A 27810-nucleotide genomic window follows, 5' to 3' on the forward strand; every position below is an offset into this window, starting at 1 on the left:
TTTGGTGATGGTATACACCGTAAACTACCACATTAATTATCTCTTTTGAGTGTTGTGTATAGCCATGCGACCTCGATGGAGAAAAAGCGCTATATTTATTATATTTTTATATTTGTATAAACTAAGACATCCATTTCCCCATCACAGACATTATTACACTTCCCAATCAGAAGATGCTATTCTTGAGCATCCTGAAGCTGTGTGTATTCATCAAGTGGGACTCCAAATGCAAAAGTATTTATTTTAAATACTACACCTACTATATGTGATGAAGAGACTTTATTGGATAATCTATATACATGTGAAAGATCACTAGAAAAGATCCATCCCCATGCCTGGAGGTTATCTGGGGTTCACAGAACCAGAGTTACATACATAACTAGCAGTATTGTGTTTGGTGGAGGAAAAAAAGAAGAAAAAAAAAACAAAACAATCCTCCATTCATGCTAATTCATCCTACACGCTACTGTCATTTCTAATAACACTCTGCTGTCATTAAAAGGTTTTCTTAAAGCAACAGTTGGCCATCACACCAACGAAGATGAGCTAAACTTGCAACTAACAAATTATAACAATGATAACAACAAGAAAAATTTCACATGAGATTTGGTGACAGTTGGAATGTACTATCTGTAATGTAAACCCATATAAAATGACTTCTACCTGAAGACAATCCTTGGAGAAACACTTGGATGCGCATCCTTCTGATTTATAATATAAGACTTATGTCAAACCAAAGAAGAACAATTGCTTTTCTTAATGTTCATGGATCAAATTTATGTTGAACATAAGTCTCCCAGATGATTTTCTTGGAGGTAAACTCAAAAGCGATTCATTAATCAGATATCTTAACTAAGTTCATACAACAGGAAGCAGCAGTCCATCATCCTCCCACAATGTACAGTAGGTGAAACTGCCTCTACATCATTGCTGCCTTTGCTACGTGAAAGCGATTACTGCAATCCCTTTCACACTTTATCTAAATACTCAGAGATAATGCAGTAATAAATAACATCAGATCCTTTTGGGCTTGCTTTCACCTGAGGTGAGATAAAAAAAATAAAAAAAAAACACACAAAAAAAATGTTGAGGCATGCTTTTTAAAATGAAATCACATGTATGCTTTAAAAGAAGTAGTAGAAATTAAATTACAAAAATTTTTAATTAAGTATTATGTAGTACAAATGTGCTAAAATCAAATCTTAAACTTCATCCATCATTCTCCTTTGTTCGATGCTGTTCTTTTCCGTTGCCCTTTCCATTCTTTTTGGTGATGCCACTGAAATATTTTTCCCTGAAGGAATTATGGCCTTGGTACGGACTGAAGCGTGGGTCTGCTAACTGTGCTAGCTCATCTGAATTCTGCAAGAAATCACAAATGTATGTCAATATGACAGCATAATTATTATTTTGACCATAAGCCATTTTATACTACTATTAAGGCATAATATTTTGGCATAATGTTTGTTGTCCAAGCAACAGCACTCCCTGTATTTATTGTAGACTTTTTGTGAATACAGAAGCATGTTCCACATACAAGACTTGCTTTTTTTTATTTGAGTAGATCCCATAATCACCACAGACATTACATGAAAAATGAACGTTTCACTAGGGATAAACTGGTTGGGATAGATTATCCACTTTTTGATTCCAACATGTTGTTTAAAACATCACTGCAGTCTTCATTTAGCCAGCATTCCCCTAAAAGTGTGCTGTGTCTGAATAATCTAAATAAATCTCAGAGAATAAAGCACCACCATTACACCAAGGACAATTATAAACAACAGCAAATTTCTGCTAACATTCTGCTATCTTGTTTGTGTAACTCATAAACCCAGTGTAATGGCTAATGATGGAAAAGTATTTAAAAAACTCTTCAGTTTATTCATTTGGAAGCATGGTGGTATAGATGTTAGAACTGTGGCCTCGCACCTCCAGGGTCAAGGTTTTGATTCCCGCTTCGGGGCTGTGTGTGTGTCGAGTTTGCATGTTCTACCTATGCTTGGTAAGTTTTCTTCAGGAAATCCAGTATCCTCCCAAACACATGTAGATCAGGGTAATTGGAGTTTCCAAACTGTCTGTAGTGTGTGTATGTGTGTGTACACGCTTGTGTGCCCAGCAATAGATTGGCACCCATTCTAGGGTGTGCCCCATGTTCCCTGGGACAGGCTCCAGCCCTCCTGTGACTCTGTACAGGATAAGTGGTATAGAGAGTCAGTGAGTTTTTTTTTTTATGTAAGATGTTGAGGCCTGGTTGTTAGCACAGCTTCTAGATGGGGACCAGAGGGAAAACACATAATGAGGTGCCAAAGACATGAAGAACTGGAAGTGACTAATCCACCACTTTGCATCATCAGTGACACATTCAACTATTTCCATCCATTTTATACATCGTTTCTTCCAGTCAGTCTGAATCCAGTCATACCCCAACACTAAAAATCCCAAATAACAGACAGAGTTAAAGTGGAGCAATAAAGAGGAGAAAGAGACTAAGTGTGTGTGGAACCGACAGAAACCAAGACTTCATCGGAGCCTGAGTGTTGCTTGACAATCTAACACGGCAAAAACTTGACAGCACACTGTATATCTGACAACACTACAAGACAGATTCAGTTTCCATTTCTAAATTACACGTGCCTTTAATTTACGAAGGAGACTTAGACAATGTTAAACATTTTCACATAGATCACCATCTGACAATACTTGCATTTCCACAAAAAAAAAAAAATAGGTTAATGGCAGAAGTCTAAAGTCTGAGTCAGTTCACTATGAATACAAGAAACTAAATTAACTAAAGGTTATTCATCAAGGATCTTAAAAAGCTCATGGACACTGCCTACAATTACATTCATTGGATTTAGAAGAGGCTCTTATCCAGTGCGACTTACAGAAGTCCTTTTTAGTCTCTATTAAAAACACATTCTCATTCACATCCAACTATGACAGGAACGAAAAAACAATCAGTCTACAAACTGTTTAAAAGGATAGTATCGTATTAACAAAAACACAAAATGTTTTGCACAAATGTACCAATCTAATTTAGGTGCTTTTATTGATTCTACTTTGAAAACTTGAAAAGCTGTTTGACCAACCAAGGGATGTTCATTCCAACACCTGGGTGCCAGAAGAGAGAAAACCCCTTAATGCATGTATTCTTTGTACTCTAACGGAAGGTGGGCCCAATCAAACAGTGCTAGAGACACCTGGTACACAGCAGCATGTGATAAGTATGCAAGTGCTGGTTCTTTTCTTTTTTGGCTTTGTTCCCATGATGCCTTTCTACTTTTAATAGATTTTGGCACATTGTAATTTGTAGATGTGAACTTGTGCTGATATAAATGGTTAATATGCTTATGTAAGGAGTTTGTCGATGTCAGTTTTAAGATACTGCAACTTACAATATCTGCAGCGCCATAAAGGAATACCTAACTATAATGCAATATAAAATATATATTTTATATATTACTCTGAAGTATAATTTATTGTTTTAATGTTTAATTTGCAGGGAAAAGCCAATCATATGTACCACTGCATGAAATATCAAAGAAATATTCAAATGAAAATTCAAGTATGCTCTTCCAGTTGCATAAAAAATGACAGTGTTTACTGCTTAATTACATATTTATTAGGAAGTATGAATGTAAATAACACCACTTCTGGAAAGAAGACTTCTCCAGACAATTCTAGAGACAGGAATTGCTAAATTCTTAAACATGTATAAAGTGATATAATTTAACAAAGGTTTCAAATTCAGTACTACTGTTTCAGTGAGCCTCCTTAAAAGGCTGAGAAACTTTGAGCAGTGAAATTACAGATGGCTTACATGAAAAATAACAAGTGCCATACAAACTAAAATATTTATTTCTAAGAAACCCCGAGCAAAAATAAATTCTTGGCTGAGAACTGCAGTCGTGATCACATGAAAGCAATCAGGCTCTCCTGAAAATCGAGAGGAGGGGGCAAACAGCAGCAACACCACAAGTTATGAAACGCAACACGTTATGTGTTCCAGGTTTGATGCTCAAATGGCCTGAGATACATGCCAGTCTCTGCAGATAAAATACAACTTTTTTGATTGCGAATGATTCACGCAGGCCTTTATCGGAATAATTTGGGGTTTTGAAGTTACACGGTCATCAAATGCAAAGATTGTTTTTCATATGACATGTGATTGAAACACTAATGTGTAGTATCAAAAAGTGAGTCAACCACAGCCAGATGGTGAGGTTTTTACTGAGCTTAAGTACTACTCTTACAACATATTGTAACCATGACTGCTCTAAAAACATATATTTAAATGAAACACACACACACACACACACACACACACACACACACACACACACACACACACACACACAGAAACAAACCTTGGGTTCCTTGGTCTTCTCCATAGTGATGAGCCTTCGGGACGTGTGGCTGGACAGAGTCTGCTCACAATTGCTGATGAGTGTGAGACAAGGGTGTAACGGGACCATCTCTTCACAGTACCTGTAGCAGCACATGAAACACAGAAATCATCAGGTGTTCAGATAACGATTCATTTTCTAGGTACGAGTGACACCTTACATGATTTCAGTGCCACAATAAGTCTCAATAAGGCCCAATTCTATACAAATTAGAAGAGACAAATCCAAATGATTGGCATGAATGATTCCTTGAACAAACACCATGATGTTTGTGGTCTGATGTTTCTTTCAGCTTTATTTAATTTCCCACACACAATTTTTCCACCTGTAGCTGGTAACTTAACTCTATAGCATAAATTGTCTATGTAACTAGTAGAGATAACTTGTATTGCTTATATTACTGAAAAAAGGTAGTACAAAGCATAGAGCATTAATTGTATATAATTAATTAATATGTGTAAATCATATATTAATGCATTGTGGTTAATTTTTGACACAGCAACACACGTCACTTGTCACTTGCTGGTTGGGGTTGTGTGATTAATCAAATGTTATTTTCGTTACCAACAATTATGAAAACAGGATAATCAAGATGAAATGATTATTGTGATAAACTTTTTATTAAATCACGGTGCTTTCATGCCTCACTATAATTTCAAACTCCTGTTCAGCCAGGCTATGGCATTATTATTATTATTATTATTATGTTTTTTTTTAATGTTTATATTTAAAGAAAAGTCACTGTTACCAGGTCTTTTTAAATGGGACATATTATACAAAATTTATTTTATAGTCATTTTAGATATTGAGATAGGTCTTCAGTGCATATGTACAAACAAAAACATTGGGGGGGGCATTCCTTGCTTTCTAGCTGTTCTCCATTTTTGTTTTGGCCATGGTTTAAACAAGAAGGGATGTGGCTCAGCAATAGCTCATTTACATAGACACTGAAACAGTGCATTTAGAGGAGGAGTGAAATAAAAAGAGGAGGGGGTTTGTGGAAATGCATTATCCTAGGGGTATTTCAACTGGACCATTAACAGACACACTTGTGGGGAGCTCTGAGACAGTGTTAACTTGTTAAAGAAACAGTAAAACATACAACCTTTAAAGGTCAATGAACAACAGTCAATGTCAGTGACCAAAAAAATTATTTATTTTGTTTGTTTTTTATATGAACATGCACAATTCGTAATGTCTTCCATTTCCCTTCAGTGGCCCATAACCTGGAGTGTGTTTACATGGCTAACTGAAAGATACACACACATCCTTCATTCAGAAGTTTACATGGTGCTGCTGTTGTCACCTACGAGAAATACTGAACATGGCTTGTTTCTGGGAAAGCATCCTCTAGACAACCAGTTGGAGAAATCACCTGACATCACTTCTTTAGAAATCGTGTTGTCAGCCCGTGGATTGATGCCAACGCTGCTGCTGAATTCTTTATTTTAGACGGATTCACAGAGTGGCAAATCATATGGATTCCATTCATTTGCTTTTGTCTTGTAGTGTCTGCGCTGTTTAGGCCTACACGTGTTATTATGTCAGACTTCAGTGACAAAAACAAAGCTTTCACCCTGTTTATTAGCTTGCATGTTTTCCTATTATTTATATATCGTGCACAACTCACAGGACTTTGTAGATCTTTCCTATGATTGCTAACAAAACAGGCTCATTAGTTGTCTTTAACAGTTGTTTGAAATGACTATTTAGGTAAATATTAACAGGTTCACTGCCTGATACGATTGTCTATATAAACAGTAGATTTAATTCTGTAACATCTACATGAGCAGAGCACTGTAAATACATGCAATGCAATTCACTTTCACCACAGTGTCTGAAAAATCACACGGACTCACATTTCTGGAGTTCTGCTGGCTTACAAGACATGGCAGAAGAAATTACAGTTCGTGAGCCTGCATGTTAAGCAGAAGCTGATGTTGGTCCTTTTTTTTTTTTTTGAAAAAAAATGCATCAGATAGCTATGTATGTTCTGGTCAATACTGTCAGAAATGAACGCTGCTGTGGCTTAAACATTACAACAGCTCTGACATCAATAAAGTGGAAAATGAGCCGAGTTCAAGAAGCTCCAGAGGCTGTGCTCCATCTGCACTGAGGTGCTCAACTGCTGTGGGGGTTCATGGTGAACTCACTAGCCAAACCTTTGTGCAGCTCTAGGGAACGTTCACTGATTCCCGAAATGACTGTGGGTTTCCCAGTGGCACCACAGCACGACATTTCTGTGGCAGTCATCCACTCTTTTAGACATTGATGTTTATAAGAAATTTTTTTTTTTATTGCTTCACACACACGCGCAGTTATTCCAAGTCTGTCAAAGAGACCCTGCAGATCACCAACTGAAGTAAGAACTACATAAAGACCCTTCTGTTAATCTTTCCCTATCTGCTCATTACCACTGTGAAAGCATCACTTTGACACAGCAGAAAATAAGCTATACAGTATGTAACTTTGGTTAAAAGGTACCATTAGTGATTTTTAGGTCACAAATATGTACATCCTGTCCCTTTGGTGTTCCCTGCCAAGCAATAGACTAAATGGCCTTAATGCTAAAGCATAAGAGAAAATTGTTTGAATCAACATGAATAACAGGCAAGTTTGTGGCACATCCTGATTGGCTAGATAATGGTGATACGCATCATTTTGTATGTTTTTGGCTGCTTAAACAGCCTTGTGTGCCATAAAGACTGGAATTGTCCCTCCCTAATAATTACAAATCTAAAAAAGTAAGATAAACTTCATATATTACCAACCTAAAAAAAACAATACTGAACCCACCTTTAGAACGCATTTGTTCTACCCTGTAAAACCTAACTGCTTACATAACAGGGAAATGGCCTCCTTCGTGCATTAACAGTGCTCACTTAAATCTTTTACGTCTGTTATTAGACCTTTACACGTTCAGGTCAATCGTAACAGGACACGCATATAATCCCTAAATTAGAGCATTACTCGGTTTAATCTACACGTGTTATTATGGATTAACCCTAAGACAGTTCCCTGAGTGTCACCCAGAACGAGAAGAGTGTCCTAGCTGTGTTATTAGAATTCCTCAGACCACATATACAAGCCTAACGTATGACTTTCTGAGTCAGCAAGCCTGAAGAAACGAGATTCCCCCACAAACAGAAAAAAAATAATTGATTGTGGTTCGCACATGTCAGATGAGGTAAGCGCTAACTGTAAAACAGATCTTCCCCTCTGCTTCAGTTTCTTTTTTTTTAGCCCTGTAATCAGTGGCAGAGTGGACATGGCTTTGTGAAGTCAGCATCCGTATGAACAGAGTGGAATGTCCCTTTTTCCCACCTGCTCCACAGGCAGCAGGCCTCAGCAGGTCAAACTGAGCAAACTCATAATTATCATGGAGGTTACAGCTTCCACAAAGCGCCATGCTGCCCCCTAGCGAAACAGCTGCAATAAAAGTCTGTGAAGATTCTCAGTCAACCAGATGAGGTTGTGTTAAAGTTTAGTCATATCAACTGGACTTCTTTCTTTTTGGGTAGAAACCTTTCGCTGCTCATCCAAGAAGCTTCTTATCTCAGACTGAAGTGGCCGAGTAGTGAAACATTTCTAACTAAAAAGAAAAAAGTCCAGTTGACATGACTAAATTTCCAGAGCAGAGATAAAACTAAATGTTTATACTAAAAGTAGATGCTGGTTAGCTAAATGACATCACCATGACCGGGCTAACACTAACCATTGCTAAACAGACTATAGACATGTTACCATTTTAGTATAATTGTGACGTAGAATAATAACTATAACTTACTCTGGTCTGTAAATGGGTAGCCAGTAAACCAGACGTCCACCGAGGACCAAGTGATGAGCTGCAAAATTCAGGAGGTCTGCAAAGATGTCACTTAAATGGTATTCCATGGAAACAGGGACATGACTCTCACCAGCACTGCACGAAATGAAAAAAAACACAGGAGCACATTAATGCATCATTTATACAGCAGCGTATATGTATAAAGAAACATATATAAAACAGGTACAGTAAAACCTCTGATCACGAGTAACGCGGTTTGCGAGTGTTCCGCAAGGCGAGCAAAGATTTTTAATACATTTTGACTTGGAAAAGAACAAGTCTTGGTTTACGAGCACAGAGTATCATGTATCACGCATGCGCTTCTTGTTTTGACGCCGAGCGTCACGTGATCACAACTGAGCCAATGTTTTTTTTTTTTCTTGTGCTGCGGAATTGTGAGTAATCGTCTCCCCTGCTTGGTCTCTCACTGGTATAATTAACATCCGTGCACGCGTGTACTGTTTACTATAACACTGACCCTGCGTGTGCACGTAAAACATATTTTATTTTGTGTCTGTATGCGTGTGTGTACAGCACGCGTGTAAAGCAAGAGCAAGTCTCATTAGAGAGGTTAAAGATCCATTTTCTCTCTCTGGTCAAGGCTTAGCCTGCTCTTTGCCTGCTGTGTGTGTCTGTGTGCGCGTCATTGGACACCGTGCCACACAGACAGACACGCAGACCCCTCCTACTTTCGCCTTTACAGAGACACACACACTCTTTCTCTTTGCTCTACACAGAAACACTGTTCTGTCGCAATTCTTTTCAAGAGTAAAGTGCAGGTTCACTTTATAGCAGTGATTCCGTTAGTGTGTTGCTCAATCAAATGTCATTAGAGAGAGTTTTTGGTTATTTTTCAGATAAACCAGTGTTTCCGTTGTGCGTGCGCGTGTGTGTGTAAAAAAAGGGGAGGAATGGTAATTGCGTAAGACGAGATGGGGGAGAGGGGAGCTTACTTTAGATTTACACACATACACATCGCCTGCATACACAAACAGAAACACTTATCTGTCCGGTTTTAATATTTTGTGTTTATTATTTTTGTGTGTTAATTTTTTTGGGCTGTGGAAGAATTGTGGAAAAGTCTTCATTATTACTCCGCTTCCGGAATGAATTATGCTTGTAATCCAAGGTTCCACTGTATAAAGTTAAAAAAGACAATTCATAAAAAAATAAAAACACAACATGATGTGCAAGCACACTGGTTTCTTAGTTCTTGTTCTGTATGTGTGTTTTATTGGTTTGTTTAAAAAAAAAGAAACAATGCCAAATGCTACTATCATGCTGCACAAAATTTTACATCGATCTGTGGTAATTTTCCAGTCAGAAATCTTTCTGAAGTCTTAACATTTTATATAAAGGATTGCTTAAGTTTTAACGGAGAAAACAGTACAGATGAATTGTTTTTTCATTGCCTATTTTGGCAAACATTTCACATTGCTAAAATATTTTTTTTCTCACTGAATTCCTTGGATGGAAACCTGGCTAAATGTTAGACTTAGACTTAGATTAAAGCAAAATTAAAACTTTGTTTGACAAATATCTGAATGCATGTTTCCTTAAACACTTGGCACATAAAAACTAGGAAATGGTTCTTGACTTTATAGTATTGTTACCAGCACAGGATTTTACAGAGAACTATAAACCAGACTGTAAATACTTTATAGGTGACTATTTTCTCAGGAGCATTTATAGTGTAAGACAAATTTAAAAGAAATATCTACAACCCAATACGAGCTCAAACTTTACCTGCATTTGCATGGCTCATAAGCTAATTGAAAAATTGGTGTTAAGCATAACAAAATGACTAAGGAAAAGCATAATAGACTTACAAGTTCTCAGGAGGAGCTGTGATCTCTTTGTGAGAGCCCGTCCGCCTTGTGGACTCACGAATTCCGTAAGGAGCTGTAAAAGAGCCAAAGCAGAAAAGATGTAGGATCTGACACTAGAAAAATTTAAATTAAGAAAATATGATAAATGATTAGTGATTTTTTTGTTCCCAACAATAAAATAAATAAAACATATGAGCAAGTAAATAGAACAAGTATTATATTTTATCTGAGTAAAATCACGATGAAGACTGAAAACATCATATCAAATACACATTATAATCATTATCACTGATTTATCTACTTGGGCTGGATATTGAAAAAAATGACTAACAATTTCACCTGGACCCGTAAATTTGTGCACGATTTGAACTGCATACAGAACATTCTGTGCTAGTCCCACAACTTTTATTTATAATATGCCTAACATTCTTTATATACCCACACAGGTCTGCTCTAAGGGTGGGGATATTGGGGTTACACATAACCCTGCCCGAGGCACAATATATTTACCTCCATCTTTCCCTCCCTCAATCACTATACCGTTTATCCTGTGCTGAGTCACAAGGAGCATGGCTATCTAAGGGAACTTAGGGCACAAGGCAGGGAACACCCTGCACACACACTGCAGGCAATTTGGAAACACCTGTCACTGGGCTGTGGTGGGAAACCAAAGTACCTGGAAGAAACCTACCAAGCATTAGGAGAACATTCAAACTCCACACACAGTCATACATTTACTGTTATTGTTAAATATAGGGCTGGTCCGAAAACCATTTTTTGAGCTTCGAGTATTCGGTAGTGATAGTCGCATTTTTGTATAATATGGATACAGGCAAGTTGCGACACTTTCAGAATGAATAAAACTTTAATAAATGACAGAACAGCACGAGCCGAAAGCCGGGCGCTACATGCGGCCCGGGCAGGATTTATATTATTTAAGAACAAACACTGCACTATAATAGTGTCTACAGTCAATTTAAAGTGCTCCCACACAACTGAGGTCTTCGGCAATTTTGTCTTCTCTCTAAGATAAAGTAAATCGCGATGTTGGCGTTGCCGCAAGGGCTAGTCATTTAAACACGAATGAGAACCGTTTCGCAGGGATCGATGTGACGTGTTACATTTTTTTTCTTCGAATATTCAAATCTTAAAATTAAGAATCGAATGCCATCCCTCCAAACGAATATTCGAATATTCTGGTCCAGCCCTAGTTAAATATATAGTATAGTATATATAATAGTTAAACTTTATTTTATACTTTACTCTACGAACAATATGCACTCCACAATGTACTCAACATACTCGCTATTCATGCCATCAAAGGACTGGACTTTATCAGAGACTGCAAGAAAAGTCAGGCAACTTGCATTTGGAGGTAAACACTATTCATCGAAAAATCACAAGTCATAGACTATAGCTGTAAAGATGGGTACAATAAAATAAGCTATACATGTGGGTAAGCCACTGTTTATACAACAATCATCATGTCATTGTGATCATCATCATCGTCATTTCAGTCGCCATTTCAATCTGACCAATGATTTGCAGCCCTCAAAAACACTGTACTTGTAAATGGTAGTTAGAGACTTTATCTGTCTGTCACTTCAAGGGCAATGGCCAAGCACCTATTTCCAGTTTCCCTAAGCTAACGATGTTTGTGTGATGCTTGTGTGAGTGTGAATAAGGAGCCCAAGTTGCCACCCTGTCTATAATTTCTAAAGCCTGGCCTGTATACTTAATACATCTGCCTTTTAGATCCTCAGCATTTCACATAGTCATGCCTTTAAATAAGCAAAATCAGATTAAAAAGTTAAAGATGAAGCTGAAATATACTAGAAAAACTAAAATAGAAAATAGAAAATAGAAAAACTCGTAACAGGTATTATACACATCTGCAAATCTTATCCACACACCTGCTACCAATTCAGGAAATCCCTGGCAGCTGATTTCCCCTAATAATATTCACCCCAGAAATATTCTATCGCATTCCAATAAACCCAAAGCTATTATAATATATTACAGCAAACCCTTCATAAAACATTTATCTGTCTCTGTGTTTCCTTACCTCACATTGGCATGTACTGTTATGTTTCCTTTTTTGTGGCTAGTACACTGCTTGCCCTGGGTTACATATAAGCCTGGTTCTATAGTTATGTGCAAAAAAAACAAACTGTTTGACTTTACACTTCTACAACTTTATCCAGCCATGATTTATATCTTTACTATTTAGGGTCAGCCAGAATAAGGTGAATTCTCTTTAGAGTCTGGTTCCTCTAAATGTTTCTTCATCATATAATTTTAAGGAATTTTCCTGCCTTCTTCTTTGAGGTTCTGCTTTGTAACGGTGTCTACTGTTACATGTGCTTTAAAAATGTTTAAAAAATACAATTGAACTTAACTACAGACAGGTGAAAGCATCATAAACTTCAAAGCACCTCATTCGCAAAAAGAACCACAGTCGCCAACTGAAAAACCTGAACAATCTGGAATCGTTTTTAATATTTACAAAATTATGTATACGTTTGCAATTTTAAATAGATTGCTACCTGGCAAATCAAGCATCATTTAGAAAAATGCAATAAAAGTCTACTAATAAAATGAAGCAGGTGTATTGTGTGAAAAGGGTGTGAAGTCCTTAAGTAGAAACATACGATCTGTAATAATGGCGTCGAACAGTGCTCCCTTCCTCCATACGGGTTTTGAGGCATCAGAGACCATGACATCCACATAAAGGCACTCCGACCCATACTGCCTGAGGTTTGCTCGGATATTCTCATCCGGACCTCTCCATTTCTGATTCTTCCTACTGGCTTTCCCTGTACACCAGAGAAACACCAATATGTTGCTTCATTAATTCTTGGTTTATAAAAAGTAGAGTAATATTTAATAAGATTACATATTACAGAATTTCTCATTTACCTACTCCATGTATAGTGTTATAATCAATGTCTGTCCCACACACATAAGCTCCAAAGTGAGAACATGCTACAAGAAGACTGCCTAGAAAAGAAAAACAGACAAACACAATTTTATATATATATATATATATATTTTTTTTTTTTTTGAAAAAAAGATTAACAAATTCATTGTTAATTGCTTTAACATTGCAGGATCTAAAGCTTGCACAGAGAGCTCTGTCCGGACATGCCCAGGTCTTCCACTGAACTGGTAGGAACTAAGCACATCTGGGCAGCAGATTTCACACCTCTTTTTAAAAAAATGGCTGGCACAACCGCACATGCCTGGCAAAAGTGCAGGCACTATGGCACGCTACAAACACAAAGAAAGGCAGAACAAACCTTAGAACTATTAGATGTGGTTAAAGTTATATTCCACCCTTAAACAACATAAGCTCCAGAAAAAATATATAAATTATGTCATAAGGTTATTTCCTTTGACCATGCAGACTCCATGTGTTTTAATCCTGAATACATCCTTTCACATGTCAGTTAACAACTTGGACCTAATTCAAAAGAAACAAACGTTTTTAAATTAAACAATGCAACTATCATAGATTGTTATAATATTTATATTTTACGCCAAACATCCATATTTTTCTTCAAATGTGTAAATAATGTAATATTTTGCACAATGATTTGGCTGTAACTCAGTCTGTATAGTCTCTAGTCCTTCACATCATCCTCAACATCACCATCATTTGAAAATTAACACCATGACTACCCCAGATTCCAAATAAAGTTGATCACATATCAAGCATATACTACTATATCAGCAAAACAATGGCTCAGTGGGTTAAGGCTCTGGATTACTAATCAGAAGGTCAGTGTTTCAAGCTGCAGCTCCACCAAGATGCCACTCATTAGGAACTTGAGGAAGGCATTAAGCTGGTTTGCTCCAGGAGCATTGTTTCCTTAAAAGATGGTATATCTGAAGAAAGAATTTAACTATGCTGTAATGCCTATGTGACAAATAAATCTCTTCTTTAATTTAACAAAAAATATTTAGTAGTACAGTCAAATATCAAAACATTGCATTATTCATTGAAAGTCGGCAAATGGTTTTGAAGCCTGTGGTTCACACCTCTATTTGGTAGAGAATCGATGTAAATTGTATTCTGCAGAATGCCTTTCAAGAAAGCTAACTCGTCCGTTTACATTTCACACATAGGCTTCTGATTTTAAAAAGAAATTCTTACGCTTATTGTACTTCAATTAATTTAATAGTAAACTTAAATAAGACCCATAGAACATGGCATGCAGGCGCAGGGGATCCAGAGTTTAAGTTTAAGTTTCTGTGTATGTTCTTTCCATGACATTGTGGGTTTTCACTGGGTTCACTGAGTATCTCCTCTCACAAAAACATCCCAGTATGTAAATTGTAATTTTTAAAATAAAAGCTTGTGCACAAATATGGAAAAACTTCTTTAGCAGTCAACTTTACTTTGAGATATATATATATAATTTATGAAATAAATAAATAAATACCTGGAATATGGATTTTGCCTGTCATTTCAATAAAATTTAAAGTGATCGTCTATTTTTGTATCTTTATACTTAGAAAAAAATGTGACAGCTAAATAAGTCTTGATAGTGTTCCATTTTTTAAATGATGTTTGTGCTGATAAATAAAAAAACACAATGTGCAGAAACTCAGTTTAAATGTTTGTAAAATAGTTTTATAATGTCCCCATAATTGCTGTCCATACTTCAATGTGTATCTGCACATTGTATACACACTTGTAAACACAGTGTAAAAATATACTTAGGATAAAACATGACAGTTGGGCTTGAGTGTGAGTGTGTTTTATCTAACCTGTTCCAACAAAAGGATCATACACCAAATCATGAGCTTTCACTTTGCCATGGTTGGCCATTATAAAAGAAAGGCCTGCATCCATGCTGGTGTTCCCAATGAAGTGCCTCTTCTTTACACTGTGCGAACGGATTAGTTCTCTCTGCCCATCTGCAATCTGGGAGAAAGTATTACTCAAAACCTGTAGCAACGTGTCATTCAAACTAACAAATACTACCTCACTACAGGAAATAATTTAGGCCAAAACCAACCTCTTTTTCTGTAATGCCAGATAACCCATGAAATTGTGGTCCATTAAATCCTTAAAATATCTTAGAATTTTTGCTTACAACTATCAAGGTGTGGTTACATATTTAGAATTGAAATATGGCTTAATACCAATTTATAAACCAATTCTGGACTATGACCTTTACAGAAAAGACAAATAAAATAAATACTTGTCTAAAAGAAATATAGTGCTGTAAATGCTTACTTACAAATCTTCCAAAATATATGTATAAAGGCTCCTCAGGAATATCATTGGGATCCAGTCCATAGTCTTCCAATAAACAGAAAGTGTGATCAGGATCCTTAAGATTGACTTTACCTTGAAAAAGGAGAAAATCCAATGCCTGACGGGGGGGAGAGCTGGTTAACTTTCTGCCATGTCAAGACTTACACAATACATTTAGACATTACAGTATTTTTTCCATTTTGCAAAGCAAAATATTGCTTTGTAATTCATTTAAAGTCAAGTCTAATGGCATGGGTAATCAGACCCTTGTAAATAAAAGTATCTACTAATGCAAAGTGCGAATAATGCAATACTTACATCTATCCTCTTTATTCTGTCTTGAAACAATAATGTCTTGTTGAAAGTGTAGACATTAATCTTGTATGTTGATTCCGGTTGTAGGAATGGCATCTATGTGCCCAAAATTTATAAAAGTTAGTGAAAAGAAATTTACAAAACAATAAATAACTAAGTCTAGCACATACCATGTGTTCTCTGGGATACTCCAGGAGTGATGACTTCAGCTCAGAGAGTGTTCTTCCATGACCCCAAAGCTCAAATGCAGACCTAAACAGGTATTTAAATAAGTACAGAAACACTCTTTCTCAAGGACTTTGACATTATAGTTGCAGAATTGTGAAATCAACCCTTACATTTCCATTTTAATATAATCATTTAGAAATCACTTTTATTTAAAACACACTGCAAGAAACAGTACAAAGTACTCATACAGATAAACTGTTGAGAGTGAATCATTCTGGCAGTCCTTGGACTTTATCTAAACTTTCCTAGTGCAAAACTGTTCCCACTGAGCTATGGTAATGTACAGGTTCACAAGTATTTGGACAATAAAAAAAATTCACATATTTGCCTCTGTAAACTATCACAATATAAATCAAGCAAGAAGCAATTAACGTGTAGACTTTCAGTTTTAAAATGCTCTATTTTTTAGGCTTCAATTTTTAAAGGCTCAAAAGTATTTACATAAACTAAAATAATCATAAATATTAGGATTATTTAAATAACTGGATGCAATAACTCTGACCCTTGGAAATCACCTAATGCTGAGTTTTTTAAGTGCTTTGCCAGACTTTCACTATAGCCACCTCATTTACTACTTTTTTGTGGGTCTTTTTCAGCTTAACCTTTAGTAAGTTAAAAGCATGATCGGTTGGGTTAAAGTCAGGTAACTAATTTAAAATAATATTAATAATAATATTTTATTATATAAATAATAATAAAACCCTGGGTTGTTTTGGCCCTATAGTATACAGTAGGTCATTATTCATCCATACTGTAAAGTGCTACAGCTTTTTCCTGAATTTGAGCAGAAAATGTCTATACTCTATATAACATTCATCCTGCTATTTCTGTCAGCATTCACATCATCAATAAACACCAGTGACTTAGTTACATTGGCAGCCATATATGCCCATGCTATAACACTGCCTCACCCATAATGTGGTACTTTGGATAATGTGCCCTCCCGCCCTTTCCATGTTCTTCTGTTCCATTCATTTTGGAACAAGTTAATCCTGCCAATGCATTACCATTTTTTAGGAACATACCAAATTCTTGATGTGGACAATCCTAAAGTTTCTGCTACCTCTCTGGTAGTGATAATGATGGCCTCCTTCACTTAAATGGCTTACGAATCCAATTGTGTATACTGTAAAGAACAGCTATATTTCTTCAAGGGATAATGCTATATTTTTTGTTAAACCTGAAAATCTACACCTAAACTTTAAATTAATGAATCACATATAAATATTGCACTGCTGTCCAAATACATATGGACCTGACTGCACGATTCATTTCTTATAGCTTTTCTTTCCTGAAAAACAAGCTGATGAGTTTGTCTGGTCAGTGTCACTCACACTTACTTGGCACAAACTGTTCTTGCCATAACACTCCTCACGTCATCCTCAGACAGGCCATGCAGGCGCCAAAAGGGTGACTGGAGGGGGGGAAATAAATCACACATTGGTTTGTTAAGAGAAAAGCTGTAAAAAGCTAAGCGAAGACAGAAGCAAATAAAAATGATTGTAGACAGATCTGACATTAAGGCAATTCATTTATCTGGATAATTAGACACTGGAAGCCATTATCTTTTAAAATATATTTGCAGATCTTTTTTGAAAGCTGATATGACCTCAGTGACCTTACACTGCTATAAAACCTGACAAATAGATGTTATGTTTATAGCATGTGTTAGGTGGAATGACTGTTTTTACCCTTTCGTTGAAGGTTTCTGTTGGAACACACTGCTGACCCACAAGGGATAGTAATGATTTTATCTCCTGAAACAAACAAACACAATAATAATAATAATAATAAATGCAGAAACATTTTAGACAGATTATTTAAATGTTTATTTTATTTTCGTTACTTCTGTTGCGGATTGTTCAACTTTATTATCGCTTGCTAACAGGATTTTACAGTAAAGCCGCGCATTAAATTCATACAATCATACTCCTTCATCGAGCACAATAAGAGGTTATCATGTCGACACATACCGGTAGTCTGAAGTGCACATTGTCGTGCGCTAAATGTAATAAATATTGCCGGCATGCTTGCCCACAGTGTAGCGCCATTGCGTTGTGTACCTAACAAAACAGTCCGATAGGCAACGCTGCCTTCATACACACAGTTCCTACCCGTCGTCGGCAACTGCATACGTACTGTCTGTTACAGGGAAGGTGATTCGGGATGCCGTGTGACAAGGGTGTGTATGAGTTTGTTCAGTTGTTTTACCTTGTAATACTTGTATGTGATCAAAATAGGTGCTGATCCAGCATTTTCTGCAGTATTTTAGTTAAAACAAAAAACAATATACGTTATTGTGGTGCAGCTAATGAACTGCAGCACATGAGGACTGTACAGTAAGTAGGTCACTGTTTATACTGTCAGACTACAAGCAGGAGATTCTACTAACTTTACAACATGAAACAGATCGTTGTGCTGTAAGTCCTTCTTTACTCTCATTTTACTGCGAAAAACAAAATGCTCAACACTTAGCCCCCCGCAAAGCTTTTGTGCTTCAGCTTAGACTTTTATGGAATATGTTTAATAAACACAACAGTAAAACATATTCTTCATTTTGCCATAGCATGTATGTCTCCAGGAGTGTCTCATGACCTTATTGCCCATAATTGGATAAAAATAATACGTCCCACCCACATTCAGCCACCATTTTAATGAGATATTGGAAATGTAGCTGTGATGAGAAGGGCCAAAATGTAACGGCTAGACAGCTGGGTTAGAGCAACTCTAAAACTGCAGCTCTTGTGGGATGTTCCATGTTGCAGTGGTCAGGACATAAAATAAATAATTCAAGAAAGTAAAACTGGGAACAGGGACATGGGGAGTAAAGGCTGGCCCGTGTACAGTCGTGGCCAAAAGTTTTGAGAATGACACAAATATTAGTTTTCACAAAGTTTGCTGCTAAACTGCTTTTAGATCTTTGTTTCAGTTGTTTCTGTGATGTACTGAAATATAATTACAAGCACTTCATATGTTTCAAAGGCTTTTATCAACAATTACATGACATTTATGCAAAGAGTCAGTATTGGCCCTTCTTTTTCAGGACCTCTGCAATTCGACTGGGCATGCTCTCAATCAACTTCTGGGCCAAATCCTAACTGATAGCAACCCATTCTTTCATAATCACCTCTTGGAGTTTGTCAGAATTAGTGGGTTTTTGTTTGTCCTCTGGGTACTCCGGTTTCCTCTCACAGTCCAAAGATATGCAGGTTAGGCTAATTGGTTCTCAAATTGCCCATATTGTGTAAATGGGTGTGAGTATGTGTGCCCCCCAATAAATTGGCACTCTGTCCAGGGTGTACTCTGCCTTGTGTCCTAAGCCTCCTGGGATAGGCTCCAGGCCCCCTGCGACCCTGAATACAGGATAAAGCGGTACAGAAGGTGAGGGATGAAACCTTGTTGACAGGTGTGTATTGAGTAGCAAGTAGATTATGTTGAAAAGTGATGTATTTGTCTTTTCTAAAAGTTAATTTAAATAAAATCTACAGCCAGAGTGTGTATAATTTTTGACTCACCCTCATATATTTCCTAGGCTGACACTCAGTGTCATACATTTATTTTTCTAAGGGTGGCTCTATTTTAGAATAAAGTCAAAGACTGCATACAGCAGGTTAACCTTGTTTGTATAAAATATTTATAGGTTTGCTGGTGCTGGATCACCTTGGTATCCTGTAAACAACCCATAAACAGAGCTTTAGCGCTGCTTGTGTCTGTCGGTGCAACACGCAGATGTTATAAAGTTTAGCATGGAGACAGAAAGGCATTCAAAACCTCCTAAAGACAAAGCAACTTCAGTGAAAGGACTAACACAGACCTGGCAGAAATGGTCTGAAGATCACAAGGATTATCAGAAACATAATCCATTCACTACTGATGAGGTCCTTCGTCTTGATTGGGGTCAGGAGGACTATGGCCGACCTCGGGAGGGTTCTCACACCGAGCGTAGAGGGAAGGAAGCGCACTCCCACATCGGCAGAGAGGTGACAGAGCTGTGCCAGGTTATTAGAGAACTTGGGCACAGGCGAGAAGATGGAGGATGGGAAGTTCAGTTTGGCTTGCTGTTTGAATATTACGTCCCAATTTCGAACAAGCTGGTTGGAATCCTGCTCCGGGCACGAAAACAAGGCCTGGTGCAATTCGAGGGAGAGATGCTGTGGCAAGGAAAAGATGATCAAGTGCTTATCACACTGCTTCCATAAGTAATTGTTAAAATACAAAAGAATAATATTCGTTTTATTATACTGAATTGATTTTGAATAAGGTCAATGTTCTTTCTCTGAGTGGGTTCGCAGTTCTGAATTGCTTGAGTGGACTTGAAACATGCATTAAAGGATCTGTATGTAATTAAACCCCTCTGCTGTCTTTTAAGAAACTTGCAAATGCAATAAAATCATTTAAACATCTTCCCATATCTCAAGGATTTGACTAGGTACAAAGAGAACCTGATTATTAAAATTATAGTGCACTGCCTTGCCTTAATCGCTGTCATTATTATGGGAACTTCAAAATATCACCACCTTTCTGTGCTCTATTTGAGAGGCAGCTAGCATTCATCACTCATTCATCTTCAGCCTTGCGAATCCTGGGCCAGAAGGTGGGAGTCAAACCTTCAACTACAGAGCTAACCACTACAGCATTGTGCCGCCAACATGTCTCATATTTACATAAAAAAGAGCCATGAGAAAAACTAACTTTCATGGTTTTACGACATATTATTAAAAAAGTTATTAAGGGCAATTACCACGATGTGGTGAAAGTCACATCAGATAGGCAGATCTTAAGACAAGAACATTACTATTAACATTATTCTTTAGACTCACAAAAAAGACTTAGTGAAGCTTTAAAATGCAGTTGATGTTACATCTGACATTTGTCCCTTGCTGTCAGGTTTTCACATAATGCAAGAAAAGGGTCTGATTAAATTTTTCAGTATAATGAATTATTTATTCCATGCATTAAAATACTGTACTGTGACCACCTACTAAATAGAGATGCATGATCAGCTTAAAGTCACTTTTATAAAAACTATAGGCAGTGTTTTGCCTGAGTAGAAGCAAACAAAAGAGGTTTTCATTCTACACAGTATGGCAAAATTAAGTAATTTTGCTTGTGCTAAATTGAACAAAAGGTCACTGACTATCTCACTGAGCAATTCTAGGTACATCACTTAGAAAAAAGAAAGAAAACTTCAAGGTAAATTAAATCAAGCTTCAATGTACCACTTCTGCAAGCATTACGGCTGCCTACAGATGATCAGCAGTAAAATCACGTGCAAATAGAGCTGTTGTTTCCTTATGAAACCAGCAGTGCCATTTTGCCCACAGGACACTGCATCCATTTTCTTCCCCTTTATTTTTTTTTTTCATCTTATTTGGAGAAAAAATACAATTAGACTTAGCCCTTTAGACTTGGCTATGTGCTGTATTTAGAAACACGCACACCAGGACTATGAATGATTTGTTTTCAAACATTTCATGATGTAGCTCTGCTTAAATAATGTAGTGATAAATATTCATCCTTTGCACAGTGCACTCACCTTCCCAGTGAGTGGAGTACAAAACATTGATGCTCTGTAGGTGCATCAAGGTTCTGTAGATTATCTTAGACATAAAAATTAATTAATAAAAATGATTTTTAATATAATACAAAACCATACAAAAACAAGTCCTAAATCATCTACTTATCATTCTCATCATGATGACGCAGTAGCAGTCTCTGCAGTACTTAAATCCATTTTTTTTTGCTATTATTTCTCTTTTCTTTGTTGAATATAGTGCTTTTAGATAAGTCCAATATTCTTGACTTTACTCTGAGTGAATTTCCAGTTGCAGCAAAGTTTTAATTCTGCCTTGCTTGAGAGGAATAGTTCAGTCCCACGTGTATTAAAAATGCAGTGTGCTCAGAAAATTGCAACTACAACAAAACTTTCACAATTTCATAACCTAAACCATCTGAAAAAACTAACAAAAATTAGTAAGAGCACAGAATTACAGATTCAATGCACAAACTTCAAGATATAGAATCCTAAGGAACCCAAGTATTAATAATTGCATACATTTTCACGAAATTACAAAATATTCATTAAACTAGGAAAGAACAGTCATATTTACTCCTTCATCATCAATAACTGCTTTATCCTGGTCTGTCACAGTGAATCATGGCAACAGTAGACATGAGACAAGAATGCTCTATGGCAGTGCCAGCTCTGGGTCTGTTGGTGCCCTAGGCAGTTTGTTGCATTGATTTTAAATAAAAATGCAAATTATGATAATTAACTTAAATGTTATTTAGAGCCAGGGTAAATCAGTCACATATAGCTGATGTGTTGCTGATAGCTGGCATCACCACCATGAATAAAGCATGGATGTTAAGTCACGTAAAAGACATGCTTTATATCCATATAACCTCTCAGACTACTATTTTAAAAAGATCTCAGCAGGAAAAAAGGAGCAGCTTGTGTGGTCCCCCTCACCATGGCATTTGGCACCCTAGGTGACCTCTGCATCATGGATTGGTGCCAGTCAGTCCCTCACAGAAACAAAAAAAAATTATAATTATATTTAGTAGCCCAAGGTATTAAACTTGCGCTACTAAGGTGAGGATTAAACTGGAGACCATAGGTGTGCCACTGTGCTGTTCCAAGCCCAAAATTAAGGCATTTTTACACAAGCAATTACTGTTAATTACATTTTTCATATAAAATTGTAAGTTTGTAAATTAAAGAAAAACTTTGCACTTTAAAACATCAAGTTGTTTAGTCACAATAATTTATTAATAACTAATTTTTGGAAGAAATGGGCAGGGTGTCAATAGTCCATAATAATACAAATAAATAATAAGTTTTGTAGTGTAAGCATACATATTAAATTATACACAGTGGATTTTTAAAAAAATCTAAATAATTACACATGCTTGAGCAAGATACAGAGAGGATACAGATACAGAGTACTCTGTATGATTGTGTATGTGAAAAATAAAATTTGAATTTGAATTTGATTCCTCTATACTGATACACTGTGAGGGGGAGGGGAAACTTTAATTCACAGTAACCTTTGTACACTCACGCTCACTCACTGTCATTACTGCTTTATCCTGTATTCAGGGTCACGGGGTGCCTGGAGCCTATCCCAGTTGCACGTGGAACTACATGCACTAAAACAGGAATTAAACCTGGACCCTGGAGGTGCGAGGCGACAGGGCTAACCACTACACCACCATGCCTACTTTTGTACACATACAATGTTTACATTCTTAAATACAGCAAACCAAGGTTAACCTACAGTTAATTACCAGGACTGAACAAGTCCAATGTATCAGCAGTTGTCTCTCTGTCTTGCTCTCTCTCACTCACACACACACACACACAGTTCGATCAATGACATTATTATAGATTTCACAGACAGGATATATCTTTCATAATTAAGATAAAAAAAATACAATGATCCTTCAACAGTGCAGATCTTAAAATCGAATATGGGACACAGTTGAGGCCAACTATGATCTCAAGACAACTTAATGTTTATTACCTTTATTCTCTTTTATGTGATTTCTTTATATATTTACTAAATGGTAGTGAATGTTAATTTGCAATTAGCCAAATCTGAATATACTAGAATGTACTACACCTTAAAATTCTTTATTAAATCATTACATGCTACTATATGTAAGGGTATGGCATGCTATACAAATATTTAGCGGCACATAGATGTGTGCATTTCGGTTATCAATAGAAGGAAAGTTTTATGAAGTTATTCAGACAGACAGGAATATTACTGCAATATTGATACATTTTTACGGACTGTGATGTAAATACTGAATTATTCCCAAGCATTCACGAGTTAAAAAAAACATTAACTCAACAGTCAAATAACTGTTAAAACAAGATTTGCCCAGTTTGTCTGGCAGAAGCAGACAAAGTGACATGCAAAAATAATGTTTAACATAATCATAACCTGGAGGCACTTTAGCTTCACCTCTTTTCCTTAAGCAGGGAGTCTGTCCATGTCATTTCTCAGTACAACAGCAACATGATATTTCCTTCCTTCTTTTAGTCCATTGAGTTCAGTCTTTGGAGCAACTGGTCAGCCTATAATAAAAAAAGACAGTGTACATTTTTTATTTGTCCCATACTTACAGAATATTTCTTTTAACATGATGACCTTTTCTTAGCCTTGAAAAGAATACAACTTTTATATTTATGCTAATTAAAATGCTTTCTTAAACATATGAAATTAAGTATCTCTGCTTCCTCAGATTTTAAACATATAGTTGAGCACTGCATGGATTGGGAATATGACACCCCGAGTGACTAATATTTTTAAATACAATCTAAAAGTTACAATGCTAGGGAAATACCATGGTGTGAATTTGACATGGTTAGAGATAAAGAGTGAAAGGTTGAAAGAACAGTTTTGCGAGGTCTAACAAATTGTTTGTGCACAGTAACTTGACAACCTACTAAAGAAAGAAGCAGAATGCAAGTCTCCTTCACAGATACGAGTTATAACTACAGTGAGCAGAGACAAACAGAATGAGTTTTGTATTCTATGCCAAAACAGTATTAAATAATTTTCTTTGTGCTTAAAAGGTCAAATACTGTATACAGTATATTTAACTTCCATGTGTCAAATTAAACCAAATCTTAACGGAATACCGTAAACACCTAGGGCACTACACTAGGCACGACTGATTTGTACAGTGCCCAGGAACAATTGCTCCCCCTCCCCCTGACATTTACATTATTATTTTTCTCTGGACTCGGGCACATTTGCATTTTTTCACTATCTGACACAGCACGTGGCAGTATTCATCTAATTGGGTTGCGAGCCACCATTAGACACAAAGAAAAGAATGAGGAAGTCAATCTTCGCATTATGCCCAATATGATTGATATTTCAGGAAAAAATGTCAGAGCAACACTCTCTTGTCTCTTTCATTTTATCAGCTTTGGCTGTGTAATTTAGAGGATGAGGCCCGTGCTACGTATACACAGATATTTCAAAGGAGGCAGACGGCACTGAAGACGTCCACTTCCATTTTCAGGTACAACTGGCTTCCATATCTGATTCGATCCATGCCCAAATATGCTGTATTGTTCTCAAGACCATGATTTTCAGCGGACTTGAGCACAGTTCCTAAGTGCGAAACTCTTATGTTCTCATAATAGAATGAACCACAGTTTTGGGGTAAAGTGTATTCTGAAATGATTCCAGGACCCTAAATTGAAAGTCCCTAACAGTCTTTAACCTTAGTCACAGACTTTTCAGTGGAGCCCCCTAAAACAAGTCCATCTATTCAGAATTCTTACTGTGATGAACCAGTAGGAGTTGAGGCGGTAGATAAAGCAAGAGATGAAGCCCATCTGACTGGCAGGTGCCAACACGTGAAGGTGCAGATGTGCAACAGAATGAAATGGAGGCCAGTGAAACCCAAACCTACGTAAAAATACACATTATCAGGATGCTTAAGAAAAAAAAAAACAAAGATGCACATCAAAACATTACTGTACCAGCAATGTTACAAAACATTTACAAGACAGTAATTCAGTTCAATTCACCTGACATCATTTAAATCACTGACGTTGTTTTTTTGAAGAATTGCTTTTCCAGTTTCCACCAATTTCTCCACTAGGAAAAACACAAACACAGAAAGCTGAACACACTTTAAAAAACTGGATCTATCTTAGAGTCTGCAAAAACAAAAAGAGATAAAATTCTAATTTTTATGAAATGCATTCTCTCCCCCAATAATAAAAAATAAATGGATCCCAGAAGCCCGTGAACAGTGAGTACTTGATAACTTACCTAGTGGAATGTGTTCTTTCCGAAGTGATTTGCAATTCCCTACGTGTTTTGTTGGTACAACAAGATAGTGATGAGGAGCTCCCGGTCTTATATCTCTGAAACACGACGTGTCTTCATCCTAAGGAAAAAAAATAAACATTTACTGCTAATAAATGAAAACACTAAAATTGCAATCATTTACGGTCAAATATTATACATAAAACAAAGCACAACTGGATTTCAGAACAACAAAAGGATCACATTTTAAATAGCAGCATAGTCATTTGTATTGCAACAACTCACTTACATTGACTTGCATGACACGCTAAATAAACTAAACCCAATAGTAACCATATTAGTTTACTACTAACATGCTTGTTAGTATTTAAGAATGGCATGCATAAAATTGGTGCTCTCATTTAACTTTTATGGAAGGGCTTTGTCACATGTAAAAAAAAAAAAAAATGGTTCTTTAATTTGTCAGCAAACAGAAAAAGCTTAAAACAAAGGACTTTTTGTTTTAGAGTCTATGTGTAACACAGATTTTTCTTTGTCTTTACAAGAACTCATTATAGCTGTTACAGCATCAGTGAAATAACTTGTACAACAACTTTAAATGCATAAAATGTTATGACAAACTGATAATATGTTTAAGTTGTTCAACTAATTATAAAAAAAATGTTGTGGTATAAGAGGGAACAGACAACTAAATGATAAGGGTTTAGAGGTCAGTCAGCTCAACATTCATTCATTCATCTAGTATAACAATTATCGCACACGCTAGCACAGCAGTTTGGGAATGCCAGTTCCGAATCTGCATATCTTTGGACTCTGGTGGGAAACCGGAGTACACAGAGAAAACCAACCAAGCATGGGGGAATAAACTGCATGCAAACAGATGCAAGATTTAAATAAAGGTACATTTAAATTAAGGTTTTGCATGGAATTTACTCTCCCTGTTCTTGGTGGAGAATAAACTCCATGCACACAACCCAAAATTTTAATAAAGGTAAATTAAATTAAGGTTTTGCATTTTTTTAGCTGAAATCTTACACAGAATATAACGTTATATTAGTAGCACTATGGAGGTGAATCTTTTCCCCTTACCCACTATATCTGTCTGTTGTTTTTTTTCCAGAAAAAGGCATTTTGCAGAAGTAGTGCCTAAATTACCAGGCAGAGCTACAGTATTAATGTACTGTATATAACACAACCTTACTGTATAAATAATACTATAACATGAATTAGGCAGCTGATTAAAACCACCCCTCTTAACACACTTCAGACAATCATAAAGCACCTGTCAACCCACTAACAGCCGGAAGCCTCTGATAGGAAGTTAAGCCATAAATACTGTATATAATTCTTCAGTAAATCACGCTGTTACGTACCTAGCTATTGTCATGCTAAGTCATTAATGCTAGCTTGACATGTCAATAATTAGCTACAATAACATTAACGCCGGTCTGTTAAGACTCACGCTGTGCAGAAGCTCCGTGTCCACCTCCCTGTTCACAATCTTACAGAAAATACACTTTTTATCATAACTGTCTTGTTCTTTCTGAACTAAGTCGCCGTCTACAGCCGGTGTGTTTGCGCTGCTTGCCATTTTCAAAGCCAAGCGCGCGCGCGCGTGCGTGCGTGTGTGTGTGTGCGCGCAGCTCTCGCGCTTAACGTCATTCCAACATGGCGGTCTTTTATTCTGGTTCTTCACTCTACTATCGGTTGGGAGTCTGAGTTAGAGACATTTAGGGAGTAAATAATATTAAAATATATTAATAATCCTGAGTTTTTACAATTAGATTTTTCTTATGCCTTTAGATATACTGTAGCAACACTCACTGGCCTCTTCATTAGGTACACAGGTGTTCCTTAAATATCTGATCAGCCAATCACACTGCAGCAACTGAGTGCACATAGACCTGGTCAAGACAATCTGCTGAAGTATGGGAAAGAAAGGTGATTTAAGTGAATTTAAACTCTTTTGTAGTCTTTCCGAAACTACTGATCTACTGGGATTTTCACAAGTAACCATCTCTTGGGTTCCCAGCGAATGGTTTGAAAAAGTGAGCTCCGTGCGAAATAACAGGCTAACACACCATGTCACAAAGCTTAAATAGTCTCAAACTGGTATCTTTAACATGATAATGAGTTC

General features: G+C 36.7%; 3 protein-coding genes across 7 annotated transcripts; 1 reads left to right on the top strand and 2 right to left on the bottom strand.

Annotated features, from left to right (window-relative positions):
- Nucleotides 1-264: 264 nt before the first annotated feature.
- Nucleotides 265-17951, bottom strand: trmt11 (tRNA methyltransferase 11 homolog). The gene is made up of 13 exons (XM_053493780.1): nucleotides 17847-17951; nucleotides 17565-17630; nucleotides 17214-17287; nucleotides 15816-15897; nucleotides 15649-15741; nucleotides 15314-15448; nucleotides 14838-14994; nucleotides 12984-13064; nucleotides 12716-12880; nucleotides 10065-10137; nucleotides 8197-8331; nucleotides 4371-4491; nucleotides 265-1362 (listed from the first exon to the last, which is right to left on the bottom strand). Exons 1-13 carry the CDS (start codon nucleotides 17922-17924, stop codon nucleotides 1210-1212), a joined length of 1413 nt encoding a protein of 470 aa, XP_053349755.1. The 5' UTR covers nucleotides 17925-17951; the 3' UTR covers nucleotides 265-1209.
- Nucleotides 17568-27281, bottom strand: hint3 (histidine triad nucleotide binding protein 3). Of its 2 annotated transcripts, XR_008357884.1 has the most exons (6): nucleotides 27136-27281; nucleotides 25677-25794; nucleotides 25430-25499; nucleotides 25181-25307; nucleotides 23847-23959; nucleotides 17568-17630 (listed from the first exon to the last, which is right to left on the bottom strand). XR_008357884.1 is itself a non-coding variant. In XM_053493798.1 (5 exons), exons 1-5 carry the CDS (start codon nucleotides 27262-27264, stop codon nucleotides 23921-23923), a joined length of 483 nt encoding a protein of 160 aa, XP_053349773.1. In that variant the 5' UTR covers nucleotides 27265-27281; the 3' UTR covers nucleotides 23283-23920. The 2 variants fall into 2 exon arrangements, 1 of the variants encoding a protein (XP_053349773.1); XM_053493798.1 differs by lacking the exon at nucleotides 17568-17630 and having other exon boundaries at nucleotides 23283-23959.
- si:dkey-29b11.3 (actin-binding Rho-activating protein-like) lies at nucleotides 17987-20235 on the top strand. 4 transcript variants are annotated; one of them, XM_053493799.1, is made up of 3 exons: nucleotides 17995-18055; nucleotides 18917-19279; nucleotides 19514-20235. In XM_053493799.1, the coding sequence occupies exon 3, from the start codon at nucleotides 19620-19622 to the stop codon at nucleotides 20070-20072; it is 453 nt and encodes a 150-aa protein (XP_053349774.1). In that variant the 5' UTR covers nucleotides 17995-18055; nucleotides 18917-19279; nucleotides 19514-19619; the 3' UTR covers nucleotides 20073-20235. The 4 variants fall into 4 exon arrangements, with proteins under 4 accessions (XP_053349777.1, XP_053349774.1, XP_053349775.1 ...); XM_053493800.1 differs by lacking the exon at nucleotides 17995-18055 and having other exon boundaries at nucleotides 18732-19082; nucleotides 19169-19279; XM_053493802.1 differs by lacking the exon at nucleotides 18917-19279 and having other exon boundaries at nucleotides 17987-18055.
- Nucleotides 27282-27810: the final 529 nt, after the last annotated feature.

This window comes from Clarias gariepinus, chromosome 4 (assembly GCF_024256425.1).
Source record: "Clarias gariepinus isolate MV-2021 ecotype Netherlands chromosome 4, CGAR_prim_01v2, whole genome shotgun sequence".
NCBI classification, from domain to species: Eukaryota; Metazoa; Chordata; class Actinopteri; order Siluriformes; family Clariidae; genus Clarias; species Clarias gariepinus.